This window comes from Salvelinus fontinalis, chromosome 39 (genome assembly GCF_029448725.1).
Source record: "Salvelinus fontinalis isolate EN_2023a chromosome 39, ASM2944872v1, whole genome shotgun sequence".
NCBI classification, from domain to species: Eukaryota; Metazoa; Chordata; class Actinopteri; order Salmoniformes; family Salmonidae; genus Salvelinus; species Salvelinus fontinalis.
The window spans coordinates 9,459,360-9,477,351 of NC_074703.1; the positions used below are offsets into that span (position 1 = coordinate 9,459,360).

Below are 17,992 nucleotides of genomic sequence, written 5' to 3' on the forward strand. Positions count from 1 at the left end.
CCTCCATTTGAAAACACAGGGCAAACGCTTCCTCACACACAGGAACTCTCTTTCCTTCACACACAGGATTTATATATCACTTGCAAGAAATTGGAGTTGGACGCTATTCATCTTAATTGTAATGCTCTTTCTCATCCCCCTATCCCTGATCTCATCAGTCTCATCCCTCTATCCCTGATCCCCCCCCCTCCCCCACACCATTCTAAGAACTCTACCTCCCCCCAACACTATGTCTGGATCTGGGACAAGGCGGGACACTGGGATTGCACGTGTCTCCACGGTGATGGAGATTTCACAGCGCTTTAGCTGCTGAATATTCATGAGGCCTGGGGCTGGGGGGAGGAGCTGGCTGGGAGTGTGTCTGGAAAGCAGATTGGGTCGAGGGGGTTTAGGTTAAACACGTCAGATTTAGGGGATCAAGAATGGTCTCCGAGGTGGTGTGTGTGTGTGTGTCTGGGATGTGGCACAAAGGAGTGAGGAAACCAAGAGAATATTTCACCATCCTCACTAGAAATCCAAGGAACAGATGATAAAGAGAATGAAGCAATTGATTCTGAGTCCGTTTATTGTCAGTTACATCAACAATAATGAAAGGAAATCACATAAACTAATTCACAAACAAAGTACTCATTACAAACTCATTAAAAGCAGCATAGATTTGATTGTTAAGGCGGTGATGTAAAATACACCTAGGATTCTGTTATATTGAGGCATCAAGGTTACTGGTATTTCATGGCAGACTGGTCTACAAAGCGACACCCTGAGTACCTGGTTTCCAAAGTGTACTAAAACATGCTCATATTCATAACAGAAATAACCTCCTATTCACCTTCATCCACTCACCTCTCGTACACACTCTCTTTCTCCTAGTCTATCACGCTCTCTCTCTCTCACACATTCTACCTCTGCTCCTCTCACTCCAGTCCACCACACAGTCAGTGCTTTATTGTCAGGCAGAAGATGGTCACTTCAATCAATGCTTAACTGTGCAATTAACATCCCTTTAGTTTAATATATATATTATATATAATATACAGTCATATCTAACTGACAGGAAACAGTCCACCTATATCAATGGTTCATTTTCTTCCCCTCATGTGTTTAACTGTGGAATACCGCAGGGCAGCTGCCTTGGGCCACTTCTCTATTTAATATATACCAACAACCTTCCCTATGCCTTAGCTGAAACTCAAGCTACTATATTTGCAGACGATACTACAATTTATGCAGCAAGCTTTACAAGGAGATTTGGAGAATATCAGGGAGTGGGTTTTCCAAAACAAACTTGTTTTAAACACCAGAAAAACAAAGTTATGTTGGTCTATTCCACTAGGAAAAGGCCAAAACAGCATGGGATACAATTAAGTATGGGAGGAGTACAAATTGAAGAAGTCGCAGAAACCAAACTATTGGGAGTGCAGCTAGACAACTGCTTATCATGGTCGTCTCAAATAACTAATCTAATATATAAATGTAAACTATTTAAATTATTTTTAAATGATTTAAATATAATACATATAAATATTGTGGGACTATAGTAGATGAAGAATCAATATTTTTTATATTGAGTATTTATTGGGTCATTATGTTAGTATATTATGTATATTTGTAAATGTGTGTAATATGTGAAAATGTGTTCGTATTATAAATTGTATTTTAATGTTTAAGGACTTGGAAGATTAGTCCAAATGGGGACTAAAAGAGATCAAAATCAAATCAAATATGTTAAACACACCCGGCAAACAGCCCTGAATGGACTCTTGGACACTCACTCTTGACCAACGAATAAATTACTCCAGTCAATGAGTCTCATCTTATTGGCTGGTGGATTAGACAACCTTTTCAATCTCCTTTGATTGGCAGGTTGTTAGTGGTGAGTGACCGTCACACTGTGGTGGGCGGGCTCTCTCACAGATTGGTCCTCTCCCCTTGCACCAGACGGCCCCGTACAGCCCATGTATCCTATACCACACACAAAACAGACAGTGTTACACACAGCACACTGTTACCCACAGTTTATTAACAATGTGTTTGATGTATACTGTATCACTACTGCAGAGATGTGATGTACCTCAAATGTGACGTCATTAACAGCATATTTCCTGGCTGCGATCTCTTTCACCTCCTGGCCTATGTTCTCCTGGGTGGTTCCCCTCACGTCAATGTAATAGGAGTCAGCACTGGCATAGTGGCAGGAGATGGCCTACACACACACTTCCATGATTTCAGGATTCTAGAATGGTTAGGTATCTATGGCTTCCAGAGTGTTTTTCAGTGTTGAGTGTGATACCTTGCGGAAGCCCTGCGTCTGGTTCATTCCAGATCCATGGATCAATAGAGGGTGGAAGAACACTGTGTCTCCTTTCTCCATCTCCAGGTGCACCCTGGGATGATTGGGGTCGTGGTCACGGATACCGTGGTACATCTTATTGACCCCGCCCTGAGGAAGAGGAAAGGGAAGTGATGTCACAAGATCTAGTGGGGGTAGTCGTGCTTGTTGAGGATGCAGGTGTGTGTGTGTATCACCTCCCACTCTGGGTAGTCGTGTTCTTTGAGGGTGCCGTGGTGAGAACCAGGAAGGACCACCAGACAGCCGTTCTGGCGGTGAACCTTCTCCATGGCGGTCCAGGAACACACAATATGGTCCGCCGGACGGAATGGAAAATAATGCAGGTCCTGGTGCATGGGGTGGCGAGATGTCTTATTACCTGAGATAGATCACACACACAAATAAACATACATTACATAGACAGGCTCTCTGTTTTCACTCTCTAGAACAGCGGTGGGCAACTCCAGTCCTCGAGTGCCTGATTGGTGTCACACTTTTTCTGCATCCCTAGCAAACACAGCTGATTCATCAAATTGCATTCTAAACTGAAGATCATGATTAGGTGATTGGAGTCAGGTGTGTTAGCTGGGGCAGAACGGTGACACCAATCAGGCCCTCGAGGACTGGAATTGCTCACCCCTGCTCTAGAAGGTGTGTCTATGTGTGTCTTTCTGGATAAGGGTCAGTGTTAGGGGTTGAGGGTCAGGGGTTAGAGGTTAGATAAGGGTCACACTGTTCTGTACCTGTGTCTGGGGGCTTGTTGATCAGCATGGTGTGCATGGCCATGATGTTGGGACCAGTGAAACACTCCACATAATTCAGGATCTGAGAAAGACAAAGACAAGTGAAATAATAAAAACTAGATGTGGAAGAAAATAAGAAAAAAAGGAATGAAAGACTGTAAGAAGAACGTGTGTGTTCTGAGCTTGTGTGTGCGCTTGAGAGTGTGTGTGTGCATGAATGCGTCCGTGTCAGCCTGATCACTAGAAATAGACTTTGATTTCGGACGTTTGAAAAGGTCCTGAGAACGTGGATATCTATGCCTTCCTCGGCGCTCACCAAAAAATGTAATAAAAACGATTGCCTGGCACGAACTCATGATGCGCGGAGACGAAGCGCTCTGCCCAGACCACTGCGTTACGGCAGTTCCCAATGCTCTAGCAAAAATAGATGTTCATCCAAAATACGTCGAATTTCGATGGGAAACTATGAGATCTTGACGCAGTCCACGTGTGTGGGTCTATGTGTGTGTGTCCATGCAGTGTGTGTACCTGAGGCAGGCTACAGTAGCGGAATAACTCAGGCTCTTCCTGGAAGTCCTGCAGCTTGGAGATGGCCTTCTGGTCAGGGACGAACTCTGACTTGGCGATGGACACGTCCCTCATCACCACCAGCCCCGGGACCTGCACCTCCCGACGGCATATCCGCTCAAACGCTGCCCTGCCACACACACACACACACACACACACACACACACACACACACACACACACACACACACACACACTCAGTCCTTGTTCAGTGTAGCATCACTAATTAACCCCAGCTGGTAAAGCCATGTGTCTCTGGTACAGAGGAGCAGTATTCTAGTGTTCTGCTGGTGAACCATGCTGCATGTGGGGTCAAAGACAGGGGACACATTGAAGCGCTGGTGGAGACAGTCAAGTCAAGTGATCTTCAGGCATTCTTCTCTTCTGTGGTCTTTTTGTACTTTCATCGTTGCACATTCTTACGCTAGGCGCCTGTTTTTTGTTTATCTAGTGTTATCCTTTCAGTAATATCTGAGACCTTTCTATTGTCTCTCTCATGGTGTTGTGGTCTTACCTGAATCTGTCAATGTCCTCCCCAGACACCAGGCCCTTGATAAGGAGGAACCCATCCTCCTCATAGGAGATTCTCTGCTCAGTGCTCAGCAGATCATTGTCAAAGGAATACCTGGATACAGCAAGTGAATGACAGTGTGATAAACGCTTATTAGACTCTGTGCCTGACAGTGTGATAAACGCTTATTAGACTGTGCCTGTGTTACAATGTGTTAAGATACAGTGACGGTATCTAAAAGTTGAATGAACTGCTGAGATAGATGATCTCAGCATTGTGTAATGTACACAGTAAGTAGGGCAAGGGTCAGTACCTGTACTTTTAGACGGTCCTGATATAAGGCCATTGACATAGTCAAAAACAGCCCAAATAGGAGATTGATGTGTCACTTACCTCAGTGCTTGTGGTTGATAGTAGGTAACGTTTTGGCCAGAGGTAGATGCTTGCTTTATGCAATGAATTAAGGCCATACATGAATGATGTCTTATAACAAAATAGTTATTTGTAGCTATTACACATTTATGCAAGCTATGTCATACCGTTAATTATAAGAAGAAATCCAATTGCGAATACCTATAGCCTAATAGTTACAAGCGCGACTTTTACGCATACATAGCCTATAAGATAGTGTAGTCTTATATGGATAAATAAACACATTCCCAGAAAATAAATACATTTTGCAATGTTATAGTTCCACTCGCAATGTTCAGTTCGCTCTGAAAAGGCCGGACAATTTACTCATGCCCCGGCCTGTCCTGCGAAGCTGTACCGACGCACAGTCCTTGAAAGTCGGTCAGAAATTCCAGCACCGCGCAGCCATGGAGAAACACACGACATTTACAGTAAAACAGTTGAAAAGGATACAACAAAAGAAGATGGTCGATCCAGATGATTCACGACCACTTTCAGTCTGTCTGCCGCTCGAGACATTTTGCAAGAATATATGTTTTATTCTGTATTCCCTTCGATGCGCAGACAGTCATGTACCCACTGTTATGTAGACCTACAGTATGCTGCTGCTGTAGGCTACTCTCCGACTAGGTCGAAGTCCACAAGTGAGTGACATTGACACACGCGCGCACGCACACGCATGCACGTTTGTTTTACTATTCTTGTGTGGTAAAAACAATTTGATCCCATTCAATATCCTATTTTCCCTTACACCTAACCGTTAACCTAACCTTCACCTTAACCCTAACCCTTACCTTAACCCTAAAACCCCCCAAACCTAACCCATAACCCTAATGCTAACCCTAATTGTAACCCTAACTCTTTTGGTCCCCACAAGGATGGTAACACACACACACACACACACACACACACACACACACACACACACACACACACACACACACACACACACACACACACACACACACACACACACACACACACACACACACACACACACACACACACACACACACACACACACTATTCATTGAATGGAAGCTTTCCCTCATTTCACCCTGGCCTCATAGCTCATTTCAGTCATGGTGAACAACAACAACAACAACAAACAAGCAAACAAATAATTAGACACAAAACAATAAATACCACTCCTCAATCCCGTCAGATGGCAACCATCCGCATAAACCCACAAGACATGAGAGAATAAAATAAGACAGAGCATCTTTGTGACAAATGTACAAAACATACAACAGATATAGTCTAATAACTGAATAAACTATTAGGGGACAGAGATCAACAGATATAGTCTAATAACTGAATAAACTATTAGGGGACAGAGATCAACAGATATAGTCTAATAACTGAATAAACTATTAGGGGACAGAGATCAACAGATATAGTCTAATAACTGAATAAACTATTAGGGGACAGAGATCAACAGATATAGTCTAATAACTGAATAAACTATTTGGGGACAGAGATCAACAGACACAGACTCAAAATGAGAATTAATTCCCTTAGATTGAGTAATAAAAAAAAACATAGGCCTACTTAAGTATCAAAAGTAAAAGTATAAATAATTTCAAATGACTTATCTTAAGCAAACCAGATGGCACCATTTTTTTGTATTTTGAATTTATGGATAGCCAAGGGCACACCAACACTCAGACATAATGTACAAAGGAAGCATGTGTGTTTAGTGAGTCCACCAGATGAGGCAATAAGGATGACCAGGGATGTTCTCTTGATATGTGTGTGAAAACAGACAATTTGACTGTCCTTCTGAGCATTCAAAATAGAACGAATAGTTTTGGGTATCAGGGAAAATGTATGGAGTAAAAAGTGCGTTATTTTCTTTAGGAATGTAGTGAAGTAAAAGCAGCCAAACATATAAATAGTAAAGTACAGATACCCCCAAAAAACGACTCAAGTAGTACTTAAAAGTATTTTTACTAAGTAATTTGCACCACTGATTAATAGGCCTAGTTGTCAGGGAATGTAGGCTATGATTTATCTGGGTCGTAGGCCTACTGCAGGAGGCGCTACAAAACTACTCATTGAATGAAGGAAGGGCCATATTGGTGCTGGTAGTAGGCGGCCACCAATCGCATTCAGTTCATTTCCCCCCTCTCTCTCCATGTCAGCAGCAGCATAGGCGGAGGCGTCAGAATGCAGGCAGCCAAAGCTTGCACCCCTACTGGTTCATCCACAGACACACTCCGTTCTCACTCCCCATAAGCTCCCTGCTCGTCATAGAAGTGAGCTTTCGGAATCTGGCCTGTAATGTTTATCATTTGAATTTTGAAAACGGTGTTCATGTGAGAACATTCTGTACGGAATAATGTGAGCAAGAGAAAAGCAAGAAGTATACGAACTGTTTTTACGGGTGGGTGGAAAGACGGGCATCCGGCCTCCGAGGAAGCGCCCATCGAGGTGTGGAAGTCAGGTCGAAACAACGTACATCGTTTCTGGTAAGTAGCCAAATGTTGTGGCTTCATGTAGGTTTACAAGCACACTATCCATCAGAATGGCTACTGCAATGCCGCTTTGAAAGGACTAGAAACAATGTTGCCAGTGGGCAATGTTGCGTCGCCACAAGGGTCTGGTTGAGTTGACCAACTATTTTGCTCGCTTGTCAAAATAGGACTAGCTACAGGACACCTACTAATATGAGTTGTATTAACACAATTATATGTGTGGTTTAAATACCTCAGTGAGTGGTTACAAAGGGCAATACCATTGTTGTCTATTTGCCTTCAGCCTATAGGCTACGCACCATTTGATTTTCAACACCATGTTGTCAACACCTTTTAGGCTATAACCCAGGAAAAGCTGAGGCTTGTAACGTTACATACAGTAGGTTATATTGAAAGTGCTGAGTAGAGTATAAATTGTGTAAATAGTCAATGCCTTGACCCATGTCAGTTAGATATATGTCATCACATTTTATACACAAAGAATACGTTCAGTGTTACACTGGCTTCGTTTGTTTTTGCCAATTTTATGTTTTATGTTTTGCTGTAGCCTATCTGAACCGTTAAAATACAAATGTATTATAGGCCTTGCGGTCCATAACAGGTGTCGCACATTGTAAGTTTCTGTCAAATGTGCATATATGAAACTGATTGGCTAATGTGTACAATGTTAACAATGAATGTAAGGTTGTTCGGCCAATAAGTTACAATTCACAGCATATAGATGTCTGAACTAGGGTTACTGTAAGTGTTTAATAGTGATGATGAGGAATTGGTTCCTTAGACCACAGTAATACATGGTCCCGTGTGGCTCAGTTGGTAGAGCATGGCGCTTGCAACGCCAGGGTTGTGGGTTCAATTCCCACGGGGAGACCAGGGTTCAATTCCCACGGGGGGACCAGGATGAATATGTATGAACTTTCCAATTTGTAAGTCGCTCTGGATAAGAGCGTCTGCTAAATGACTTAAATGTAAAATCTAAATGTATAATCTCAGTGTAGCACCCCTTGGCTGTGACTGCCTCTCAGGGAAACAATATCATGGTGGAAATGGATCAGTTCAGAGTCAGATTTCTCTCTGAAAACCATGCCATAAAGATGCCAGGCAAGCAGACTGGCATAAGATACATCCCCCATTTAATGTCATACCTTGTTAGTGTAGTTGGTAGAGGCCAACATAGAGAACAATTGAGGTAACACATTCTGTCCAAATGTTCCTCTTTCCTATCCTATCGGCAGACCCAAACTTTGACAGGTGTGTGTGGGATTATGACACTCGTCCTCCTCCTTGTCTCATTGGAGCAGTGTTGTTTGACCTCTGACCCCTGTGATGTTTTTCCAGTGGTGGTGTAGCATACATGTCTGTCTGGAACATCCCTTAATAACTGTGCTTCTGGAGCCAATATGGCCCTGGGCTGAAAAATGCACCCACCCCTCCATCTATCCCCCCCCAGTACTGCATGTGTCCAGCGAGTGTTTTTTCATCCACCATAGGTGTGTCTATGTGTGTCAAATCTTAGTAGTTGTCAGTTAGTTCTTGGCCAGAGGTATGTGTGTACATGCACTCAGGTTAGACTTAGCAGTTCCCTGCAGCTAGAATGACCCAGATCAGGGGTATGTAGGCAGGTTGTTCTAACTGTGTGAAACCAATCCCTCAGGACAGGCTAATTATACTGACCCAAACCCTCATTTTTCTGTCCCAACTCTCTCTCTATAGTGCTACAGTGTAACCCTGCTGATAACACCATGCCAAGATAGCTGTGATATTGATCAGTCTCAGTGCTGCGAGGTGAAGTGCATGGAAGGATAACAGAGACAGAATCAGATTATATAGAGAAGTGATGGTGTACTGGTGCTCTGTGAATGTCCTCTGTCATGACTCATGAAAGGGCTCACACTCATCCTCTCAGGTCTGATTAGATATGATCATGTCGAATATTCATGGCAGTTGCAAAGAATATCGTGCTGTACACTCTGTCTTTTGCCAGCCCCCTCTCTCTATCGCTCTGTTTATTTAAATGTCTCTCTCTTGTCTCTCTCTGTCTCTCTGTGTGTGTGTGTCAACTCCCCTCTCTCCTCCTTTGACATCAGACTCTAAGGTGGTACCATCCTCTCTCTCCCTCTGTCTTTGGGAAGGTTCCTCTGTGAGTGTTCGTTTCACGGGACCCTCTGCCTACTATACCCACAGTGTCTCCCTGTCTGTCTGTCTGACAAATGTTCAATCCATATGTCTGTCTGTCTGCCTTCACATACAAATCAGCAGATCACGTCTGAGGGAGAAGAGACGAGAGGAGATGGTCCAGCAGTGATGGAAAAAGTACTCAATTGTCATACTTGAGTAAAAGTAAAGATACCTTAAAAGAAAATGACTCAAGTGAAAGTCACCTAGTAAAATACTACTAGATTAAAAGTCTGAGACTATTTGGTTTTAAATATACATAAGTATTAAAAGTAAAAGTACGAATAATTTAAAGGAATTGGGCTCCCGAGTGGCGCAGCAGTCTTAAGGTACTGCATCTCAGTGCAAGGGATGGCACTACAGTCCCTGGTTTGAATCCAGGCTGAATCACATCCGGCTGTGATTGGGAGTCCCATAGGGTGGTGCACAATTGGCCCAGCGTTGTCCGGGTTTGGCCGGGGTAGGCCGTCATTGTAAATAAGAATTTGTTCTTAACTGACTTACCTAGTTAAATAAAGGTTCGATAAAAATAAAATACAAATATTAAGCAAACCAGCACAATTTTTTTACATTTTTTATTTATTTACGGATAGGCAGGGTCACACTGCAACACTCAGACATCATTTACAAACAAAACATTTGTGTTTAGTGAGGCCGTCAGATCAGAGGCAGTAGAGATGTTCTCTTCATAAGTGTGTGAATTTTACCATTTTCCTCTCCTGCTGAGCATTCAAAATGTAACGAGTACTTTTGGGTGTCAGGGAAAATGTATGGAATAAAAAGTACCGAATTTTCTTTAGAAAGTAGTGAAGTAAAAGTTGTCAAAAAATAGAAACCCCCAAAAATAGTAGTAGTACTTTAAAGTATTTTTACTTAAGTACTTTACACCACTGGGGTCCAGACTATTCTCCCTATATGAACATGTTAACTCTGGTGGGGGGGAGAGCATTAACAGAGAAATGCCCACGATGGCAGTGCACACATTCACACTGCAGATGTGCTAGAGTACGCACTATGCTCATGAAGTTCCTGTCTGCTTTGGGAGGGGGATATCTCACTGACAGGCTTACAGGTTAGAACACACTGTTGCCATTGACAACAGAACCAGGCGCTTTCTCTATTTCTATCTATCCCAATTTATGAGATATCTCTCACTCACTCACGCACTCACTCACGCACTATCACATCAGGCCTTAATCTTGTGTTATGTAACTGTGTCTTGAGAAAGCTCATTGACTAGGGACGATAGTTACAGCACACACCGTGCCCCACAGCCAGAACTGTAGCTAGCACTGAAAACATAGCTAACACCGTACTGAGGCATGAACAAGTGTGTGTTTATATGTGTGTGCGGGCGAGAGAGCAAGCTGTACATATATTTTCCATTAATTTCTTCCTCTTTATTACTTGATTATCCTTGTGTGAATGTTCATGTGTGTGTCTCTGTGCCTGTGAGGTGTGCACGTCCCTACTCCTGCTCGTAGGATTATGTGGGGAGGAAGAGATGGATTGGGAAGGCAGGCTAACTGACACAGCCCTCCGCCTCTCCCCTCAGTCTGGTCAGCCAAGGGTTAAACTGTTTGCCTGGATGTGTGGAATGTGACATCAGATTATCATTAGGGGCAATCAGATGCTTTCCCTCAGTTCCTGATTCATGAGAGGAGGACAGAGGAGAGAGGGAGGAAGAGGAGGAGGAGGGGTGGATGCTGATGAAGACCCCCTTTTATCTGATGCCATGTGTCTTCGGGACATGGTGCTTTGTCATTGGGTGTATTTTGGGTCACGTAGCAATTATGTTTTTTTCCCGGGACAGTCTAATTGTAGGCTTGATAATGAGTGTAATTATTGCAGCCTGCGTGTGCCTCACTCCCACACAGACACATTTAGAGTCTTAGAACAGAGGTAAAGGAATGTACAGACGGCTGTAGAACTAACCAGAGAACAGCATTCTGTAAGATGGAATACACCGAGGTGTTATTTCTAACATTGCTTTTTCCCCAATTTCATAGTCACGTGCAGTATAGACAATATACATGACTAAGTATTGACAATACACCATTAAAGTGTAAAGGAGATCATTTGATTGGTGGCCATGCCTAAAACCTAAGGACTTATTGGCTATCTCCACTTACGTAGCAGCTGCCTGTGTCCACCCCCTGCTGTGTGTGTGTGTGACAACTGTTGACCAGCTCTTTTTTCCCAGGCCTGCTTTAGAACATGGGTGACTGAATCAGTACAGCTATCGGGGGGAGGCGGAGGGGCAGACACATATGCACACATGCTGATTATGGAAGTTATGTCAGCCATGTAAAGAATGTGGAAGAGGGGTGGGCTTGTGTGTTTTGTATGGTGGGGAATGTGGAAGAGCGGTGGGCTTGTGTGTTTTGTATGGTGGGGAATGTGGAAGAGGGGTGGGCTTGTGTGTTTTGTATGGTGGGGAATGTGGAAGAGGGGTGGGCTTGTGTGTTTTGGATGGTGGGGAATGTGGAAGAGGGGTGGGCTTGTGTGTTTTGGATGGTGGGGAATGTGGAAGAGGGGTGGGCTTGTGTGTTTTGGATGGTGGGGAATGTGGAAGAGGGGTGGGCTTGTGTGTTTTGGATGGTGGGGAATGTGGAAGAGGGGTGGGCTTGTGTGTTTTGTATGGTGGGGAATGTGGAAGAGGGGTGGGCTTGTGTGTTTTGGATGGTGGGGAATGTGGAAGAGGGGTGGGCTTGTGTGTTTTGGATGGTGGGGAATGTGGAAGAGGGGTGGGCTTGTGTGTTTTGGATGGTGGGGAATGTGGAAGAGGGGTGGGCTTGTGTGTTTTGGATGGTGGGGAATGTGGAAGAGGGGTGGGCTTGTGTGTTTTGGATGGTGGGGAATGTGGAAGAGGGGTGGGCTTGTGTGTTTTGGATGGTGGGGAATATGGAAGAGGGGTGGGCTTGTGTGTTTTGTATGGTGGGGATCATCTCGTTCTGTCTCTATTAATAGTTTGAAAGTGAAACTGAGGACGTTGTGGTAGAGATGGCTCAACTGTAAAAGGCATTCAGTGCAGTTGATTAGTGGTATGATGCGCTGACTAGTCATGGTATTTTAGCACTGTGTCAGCGGTCTTCGCTGTTTGTGTCTGGTGTCCTGCTCTGCAAACTGATAGACTGTACTTTCAAGGTGTGTTAGACACGCACACTTCCTTGGCCTGCTATGGCGACAGAGCCGCAGCTTCCTTCCTGCTGTTCTATGGAGAGCGTTGAGGTCATATACAGAAATCAGCCGTTTATATCAGCCTGCAATGTGTGTGTAGGCCAACAGTACAATACCAGTCTATTGTTATCTGGCTTTGATGTCATCTTATATGAATGGCTCTGGACTAGAGTTGATGTCCGTGGGTGTGTGTTCTGGTGGGAATGGGACGCCTTCTTCTACTGAGGGATATACTTTCTGTCCCCTGAAAAGAGTTTGGAGGGAGGCGTGGTGGGGTTTGAGGGGTTTCTGTATACGAGCCCAATGCCCCCCTTTCGTTGTCTGAAGAGGGGCATTGTGGGAACTGGAGCTGCCCTTTTGGAAGGAGCCCAGGGTCTGATTAACACCACCCCGGTACCATGCACAGACCGGCACTGTGTGTGTGTGCTCACTCACACATTCTGTCTTTGTCCTATCTTTTTTTTTTCTCTCTCTCTCTCTCTCTCTCTCGCTCTCTCTCTTCCCCTGAGGAAACTGTCCCACCATGCGTTGCCCTGTGGAGGTAGAGACATTGGCTTGTAATCTGGAGATTAGAGCGTGGCATTGTCCGAGCAGCAGCAGACAGACGGATTATTCTCACACACACACACACACACACACACACACACACACACGAACACACCCACCCACACACACACACACACACACACACACACATGAACGAACAGTAGCACTCGTACACTAAGCACACCACAAATGCTGTACATACACACTTCACATACTGTACTCATTATACACACTCATAGGGAAATTCCCTGAAATAGACACATGCACAGAGTGACTGTGTCTAATACAGAGTGATGGTGTCCCGTTAGTCTTTCCTGTCTGCCATGCTGAACTAGTCATGGAGCTGTAATCTCCAACCAGCCTACTCTATACACATACACACAGAGTAACATGACTTCAGCTACCATAACAGGACAAACCCTACCTTGTTATGTAACTTCACATAGTAGGGGCTAGTGGGCCCTAGCACACTGTTCTGACAGGCATGTAGTTTACATTCCCTCACAGTGCTGTACAGACCCTCATATCCCAACCCGCATAGCACACAGTGACAGCACAGTGACAGCAGAGTACAGAGTCAGTTGACTCTGGTTCACTAGTTCAGCTGACACTGTGGGGCTCTGGAGCTATAGGAAGTCAATGGAACCTTGTTAGCAAACGGACAAGAGGCTGTAGAAATAACTTTAGCGTCGGCTAGATTCAATATCACAAAAAGGGTTTGTTCTGTTATGGTACAGTAGCTGAACTCGTGTGTGTGTGTGTGTGTGTGTCGGACGCTGTATCTTGGTGCCGATTAGTCTCAGGACTCTTTTGAAGGGTCTTGGGTGGCAGGCTATGTGTGTGTTGAAGATGACACTTGTGCGCAGATAAATTATTAACATTGTGAACCCTTGGTCGTCTTGACTGCAAAGTGGGGTTAAAGTGGTATTGGGAGGCGGTAGTGAGCTACGGGGAAACATGGCTGAGAGGCAGGCCATACTCATGAATGACTTCCTATCCTAGTCTCATTTTATAGCCATTCTGCCTTCACAGCCAAATCAGAGGACATGGCGATAATGGAGAGAAAAGGAGACTAGCTGAAACTGTTGAGAGGCCTGAGCGGGAGGTGGGAATGTTTCACCTTCTGACTTCCTAACTTCCTCAGGTGACGAGGAATGTCACACCTGGAGCGGCCGGGACAAAGACAGGAAGCACCACTGGCTGGTCCAGTGGGAACAGAACTGGGACCGGGGGACGCAACAACCACCTGTGCTGGCCTGGGTGTCTCCGAAACGACCTCTAGGGGAACCTGGTGGGCACACCTGTTCTCTAGGGCTTTGTGGTTTAGAGTTGGGGCCTGGGGCAGGTCGTGAGAAAGGGGAGGATCAATAGGAAAAGAGAGATCAGGGAAAGGATGACAGTGGGAAGAAAATACAGTGAAGTGATAAACCATTCAAACATGCAAGGATGAAATAATTGATCTGCTCTTCATGTTGTTGGAAAACACTTCCAGATAACTTAGGCATTTTACTGCTAATGTTCCCATCCATCTTGCGTGTGTGTTTGTGTGTGTCCCCTCAGTACATGTGTCCCTCCTATCTCTGTCCTGTGGAATGGGAACTATTCCAGCTGTTCCTTGCGAAGAGGAAGCCCGTGTTTTGGGACACACTCGCACGTTCCCTGTTGTGCTCCTCTGGCTGGCTGTCCTGAGTCGTCCGGAAGCAGCTCGTTAGCCATCATTAGTGTGGCATGGCTTTAAAGGAGAAGAAATAGCAAGATGTGTAACTGTAAAGCTGAGAGGGCTGGTGGGAGGAAGGTGCTACAGGGAGAGAGGATGGATGGGCTGACAGTTATTGACTTGGCTGTCAGACTACAGGGGGTTCAATAACCCTCCTCAATAACCGCACCGGTGTGGCCTTCTGCTTCTCGCACACACAGAGGGAGAAAACGAAGCACCGAGTCTTTTATCTTCTCAAAGGTTCGTCATGTGAGACTGAGACATTGCTAAAGCTGGTTAAAGGGTAGCGGTCTAGGCAACCCCAAAGGGTTGTATGTAGCTGGCTGAGAGCGTGTGTGTTTGGGGGTGAGGTCTGGGTCCTGTTGGACTCTGTCCCGTTCATCTCTCCATTTGACACAGGGATAATGTATAGCCTAGTCTGTGCTTATCCTCTTATCACACACACACACACACACACACAGCTTTTTCTCCCTTTCCAACCCGCCTTGCTGCACACAGATGACACTGTAGTGTCTGGGCACTAATTCAAACCGTGTGTGTGTGTCATGCCACTCACTATGGGGCTCTGATAACTTATTTTCCTGCTTAATTCTGTGGGTTGTTGGTATTTTTGATCAGACACACTGACTTTGCTGATAGCTACTTTATTGAGGAAGAATCTATGACCGAGATGTTTGTGCCACCTAGCTACTGTATCTGAAGATGGATGCACCAACTGTACGTCGCCCTGAAACAAGAGCGTCTGCTAAATAACTCAAATGTCAAATGTAAAGAGGGGGGGGACCACGTGCCTGTGTGGTGTTTATGCTCGTCTGTGTATAATGGCAGGCCTGTCCTCTGTAGAACACACTGTATTCAGCTGTGAGTCTGCAGTACCCAGTCCTAAAAATACCCCCTCTTACTGCCCCTCTCCTCCTCTCCTCCCTCCCCTTTCACCCATCCCCTCTCTGCTTCGCTATCTCTATCTCCCCACTCTTATCTCCTTTCTCTCTCTCTGCCCTCCTGTTCCACTTCTCTCCTTATCTACAGGATCTGATTGCTCCTCATCTCCTCTTTCTCTCTCTTTGCCCTCCTTCTGTTCCACTTCTCTCCTTCTCTACAGGATCTGATTGCTCCTCATCTCCTCTTTCTCTCTCTCTGCCCTCCTTCTGTTCCACTTCTCTCCTTCTCTACAGGATCTGATTGCTCCTCTTCTCTTTCTCTTTGCCCTCCTTCTGTTCCACTTCTCTCCTTCTCTACAGGATCTGATTGCTCCTCATCTCCTCTTTCTCTCTCTCTGCCCTTCTTCTGTTCCACTTCTCTCGATCTCTACAGGACCTGATTGCTCCTCTTCTCCTCTCTTGCTCTGTCTCACTCTCTTGGCTTCCTCTCTCCACTCTCACACTGAAGGAGATTTTACAGCATTTGGGACAGGTATTTCTGTCTCTGTTTGCGCAAGGGCCTCTAATGTACACACACACTCTCTCTTTCTCTCTCTCTCACACACACACACACACACACACACACACACACACACACACACACACACACACACACACACACACACACACACGTCCATTACCCGTTAGCGCTGTTATTTCAGCTCATCCCTCCAGGGTCAGTCACGCTGAAACTCTTTTTAGCTCCTTACACTGAGAGGTGTGTGTGCGCGGGGCTCAGTTCCAGTCAACCAATGTGACGGATGTCTAGCAGCAGCGTTTTGTGCTAACACATCCCATTACATCACTGTGAACGGTTGCCCCCTGGCTGCACTGGTTTATGGTTATCGGCAGCAGCAGTCATTACCTCTCAGCCGGTTGGCTCGTGTGGGTTTTGGGGGGGTCAGGGGTCACAGGTTGTCATAGTGATATGCCCGACCTCTCACCCCTGAGTCTGGCTGCAGGTCAAAAGATCAGAGGGGAGGCAGCGTTATGTCTCTAATGGCTGTGTTTACATTTAACATTTAAGTCATTTAGCAGACGCTCTTATCCAGAGCGACTTACAAATTGGAAAGTTCATACATATTCATCCTGGTCCCCCTGTGGGGAATGAACCCACAACCCTGGCGTTGCAAGCGCTGTGCTCTACCAACTGAGCCACATGGGACCTGTGTTCCATTATTTATGTTGCTATCTCATCTGTGTTTTTGGGGGAGGTTGTTTGGTAGGCTAGCTGAGATAAGCCTAAGTTTGGTTAAGGGGATGGTTTGTGTGTGTAGGATAAGGCAAGGTTTGGGTTCATGGTGTGGAGGGGGAGTGATGAGAGAGAGAGGGAGGGGATTTGATGAATGCCTCGGGCCTAACCGGGTTAGCGTTGATTGTATTTGATTTGGAACTGAGTTGCATCCAGAGGGGTGTACTATAAAGCACTATCAATGAGTTAACTTGTCACTTTGCTGGCTAAGTACGTCGTGTAATGAGTAGGATTCTGTGTTTTCACATGCAAAAGTGATTGCTTTTGATAAAAACACTATTTGCTTCCCCAATGAAAACTAATTTGAAAATTCTGACATATATTTGATGTAAAATACAGTTGAAGTCAAAGTTTATATACACCTTAGCCAAATACATTTAAACTCAGTTTTTCACACTTCCTGACATTTAATCCTAGTAAAAATTCCCTGTCTTAGGTCAGTTAGGATCAACACTTTATTTTAAGAATGTGAAATGTCAGAATAATAGTAGAGAGAATGATTTATTTCAGCTTTTATTTCTTTCATCACATTCCCAGTGGGTCAGAAGTTTACATGCACTCAATTAGTATTTGGTAGCATTGCCTTTAAATTGTTTAACTTTGGTCAAATGTTTCAGGGAGCCTTCCACAAGCTTCTCACAATAAGTTGGGTGAATTTTGGGCCATTCCTCCTGACAGAGCTGGTGTAACTGAGTCAGGTTTGTAGGCCTGCTTGCTCGCACACACTTTTTCAGTTCTGCCCACAAATTTTCTATAGGATTGAGGTCAGGGCTCTGTGATGGCCACTCCAATACCATTTTGCCACAACTTTGGAAGTATGCTTGGGGTCATTGTCCATTTGGAAGACCCATTTGCGACCAAGCTTCAACTTCCTGACTGATGTCTTGAGATGCTGCTTCAATATATCCACATAATTTTGTTGACAGCATGACTGAGCAGCGCAGATTACTGATTGATTTGAGAAAGGCCCTCCTCCCTCACTTTTTCCCCCCGTTCACGTCACGGGCCATAGCCCGGTGCACCGTGGTTCAGCTTAATGGAACTCCCTCAGGGTCCAGGAAGGGGGTGTAATGCTGTGTTTGGGAGTGCTCGGAAGTATCTTGTAGTCTGCATGTCTTTAATCCCATTCATTTGACGACAGTGGTGGTTTTGGTTAGGAAGGCA

General features: G+C 45.0%; 2 protein-coding genes across 3 annotated transcripts in view; one reads left to right on the plus strand and one right to left on the minus strand.

The window, feature by feature from the left end:
* Nucleotides 1–547: 547 nt before the first annotated feature.
* phyh (phytanoyl-CoA 2-hydroxylase) lies at nucleotides 548–5,176 on the minus strand. Of its 2 annotated transcripts, XM_055905387.1 has the most exons (9): nucleotides 5,015–5,176; nucleotides 4,544–4,596; nucleotides 4,154–4,264; nucleotides 3,601–3,769; nucleotides 3,073–3,154; nucleotides 2,527–2,708; nucleotides 2,291–2,440; nucleotides 2,072–2,203; nucleotides 548–1,962 (listed from the first exon to the last, which is right to left on the minus strand). In XM_055905387.1, exons 1-9 carry the CDS (start codon nucleotides 5,078–5,080, stop codon nucleotides 1,909–1,911), a joined length of 999 nt encoding a protein of 332 aa, XP_055761362.1. In that variant the 5' UTR covers nucleotides 5,081–5,176; the 3' UTR covers nucleotides 548–1,908. The 2 variants fall into 2 exon arrangements, with proteins under 2 accessions (XP_055761362.1, XP_055761363.1); XM_055905388.1 differs by lacking the exon at nucleotides 5,015–5,176 and having other exon boundaries at nucleotides 3,601–3,764.
* A 1,496-nt stretch (nucleotides 5,177–6,672) lies between these two features.
* The window catches only part of LOC129838220 (cyclin-dependent kinase 17), a 35,663-nt gene continuing 24,343 nt past the window's right edge, over nucleotides 6,673–17,992 (plus strand). Inside the window, exon 1 of the mRNA XM_055904998.1 lies at nucleotides 6,673–7,032. The gene's annotated coding sequence lies outside the window, so the exon portion shown is untranslated. The remainder of the gene's footprint in view (nucleotides 7,033–17,992) is intronic.

What these genes read in the sequence shown, in the direction of transcription:
- phyh (XM_055905387.1), bottom strand. Translation starts at nt 5,080, where the DNA reads ATGTCTCGAGCGGCAGACAGACTGAAAGTGGTCGTGAATCATCTGGAT. An exon ending in TATCAACCACAAGCACTGAG is followed by an intron (nt 4,265 to 4,543) that starts GTAAGTGACACA and finishes TGCTGTATCCAG; the next exon opens with GTATTCCTTTGACAATGATC. An exon ending in TTAATGACGTCACATTTGAG is followed by an intron (nt 1,963 to 2,071) that starts GTACATCACATC and finishes TGTGTGGTATAG; the next exon opens with GATACATGGGCTGTACGGGG.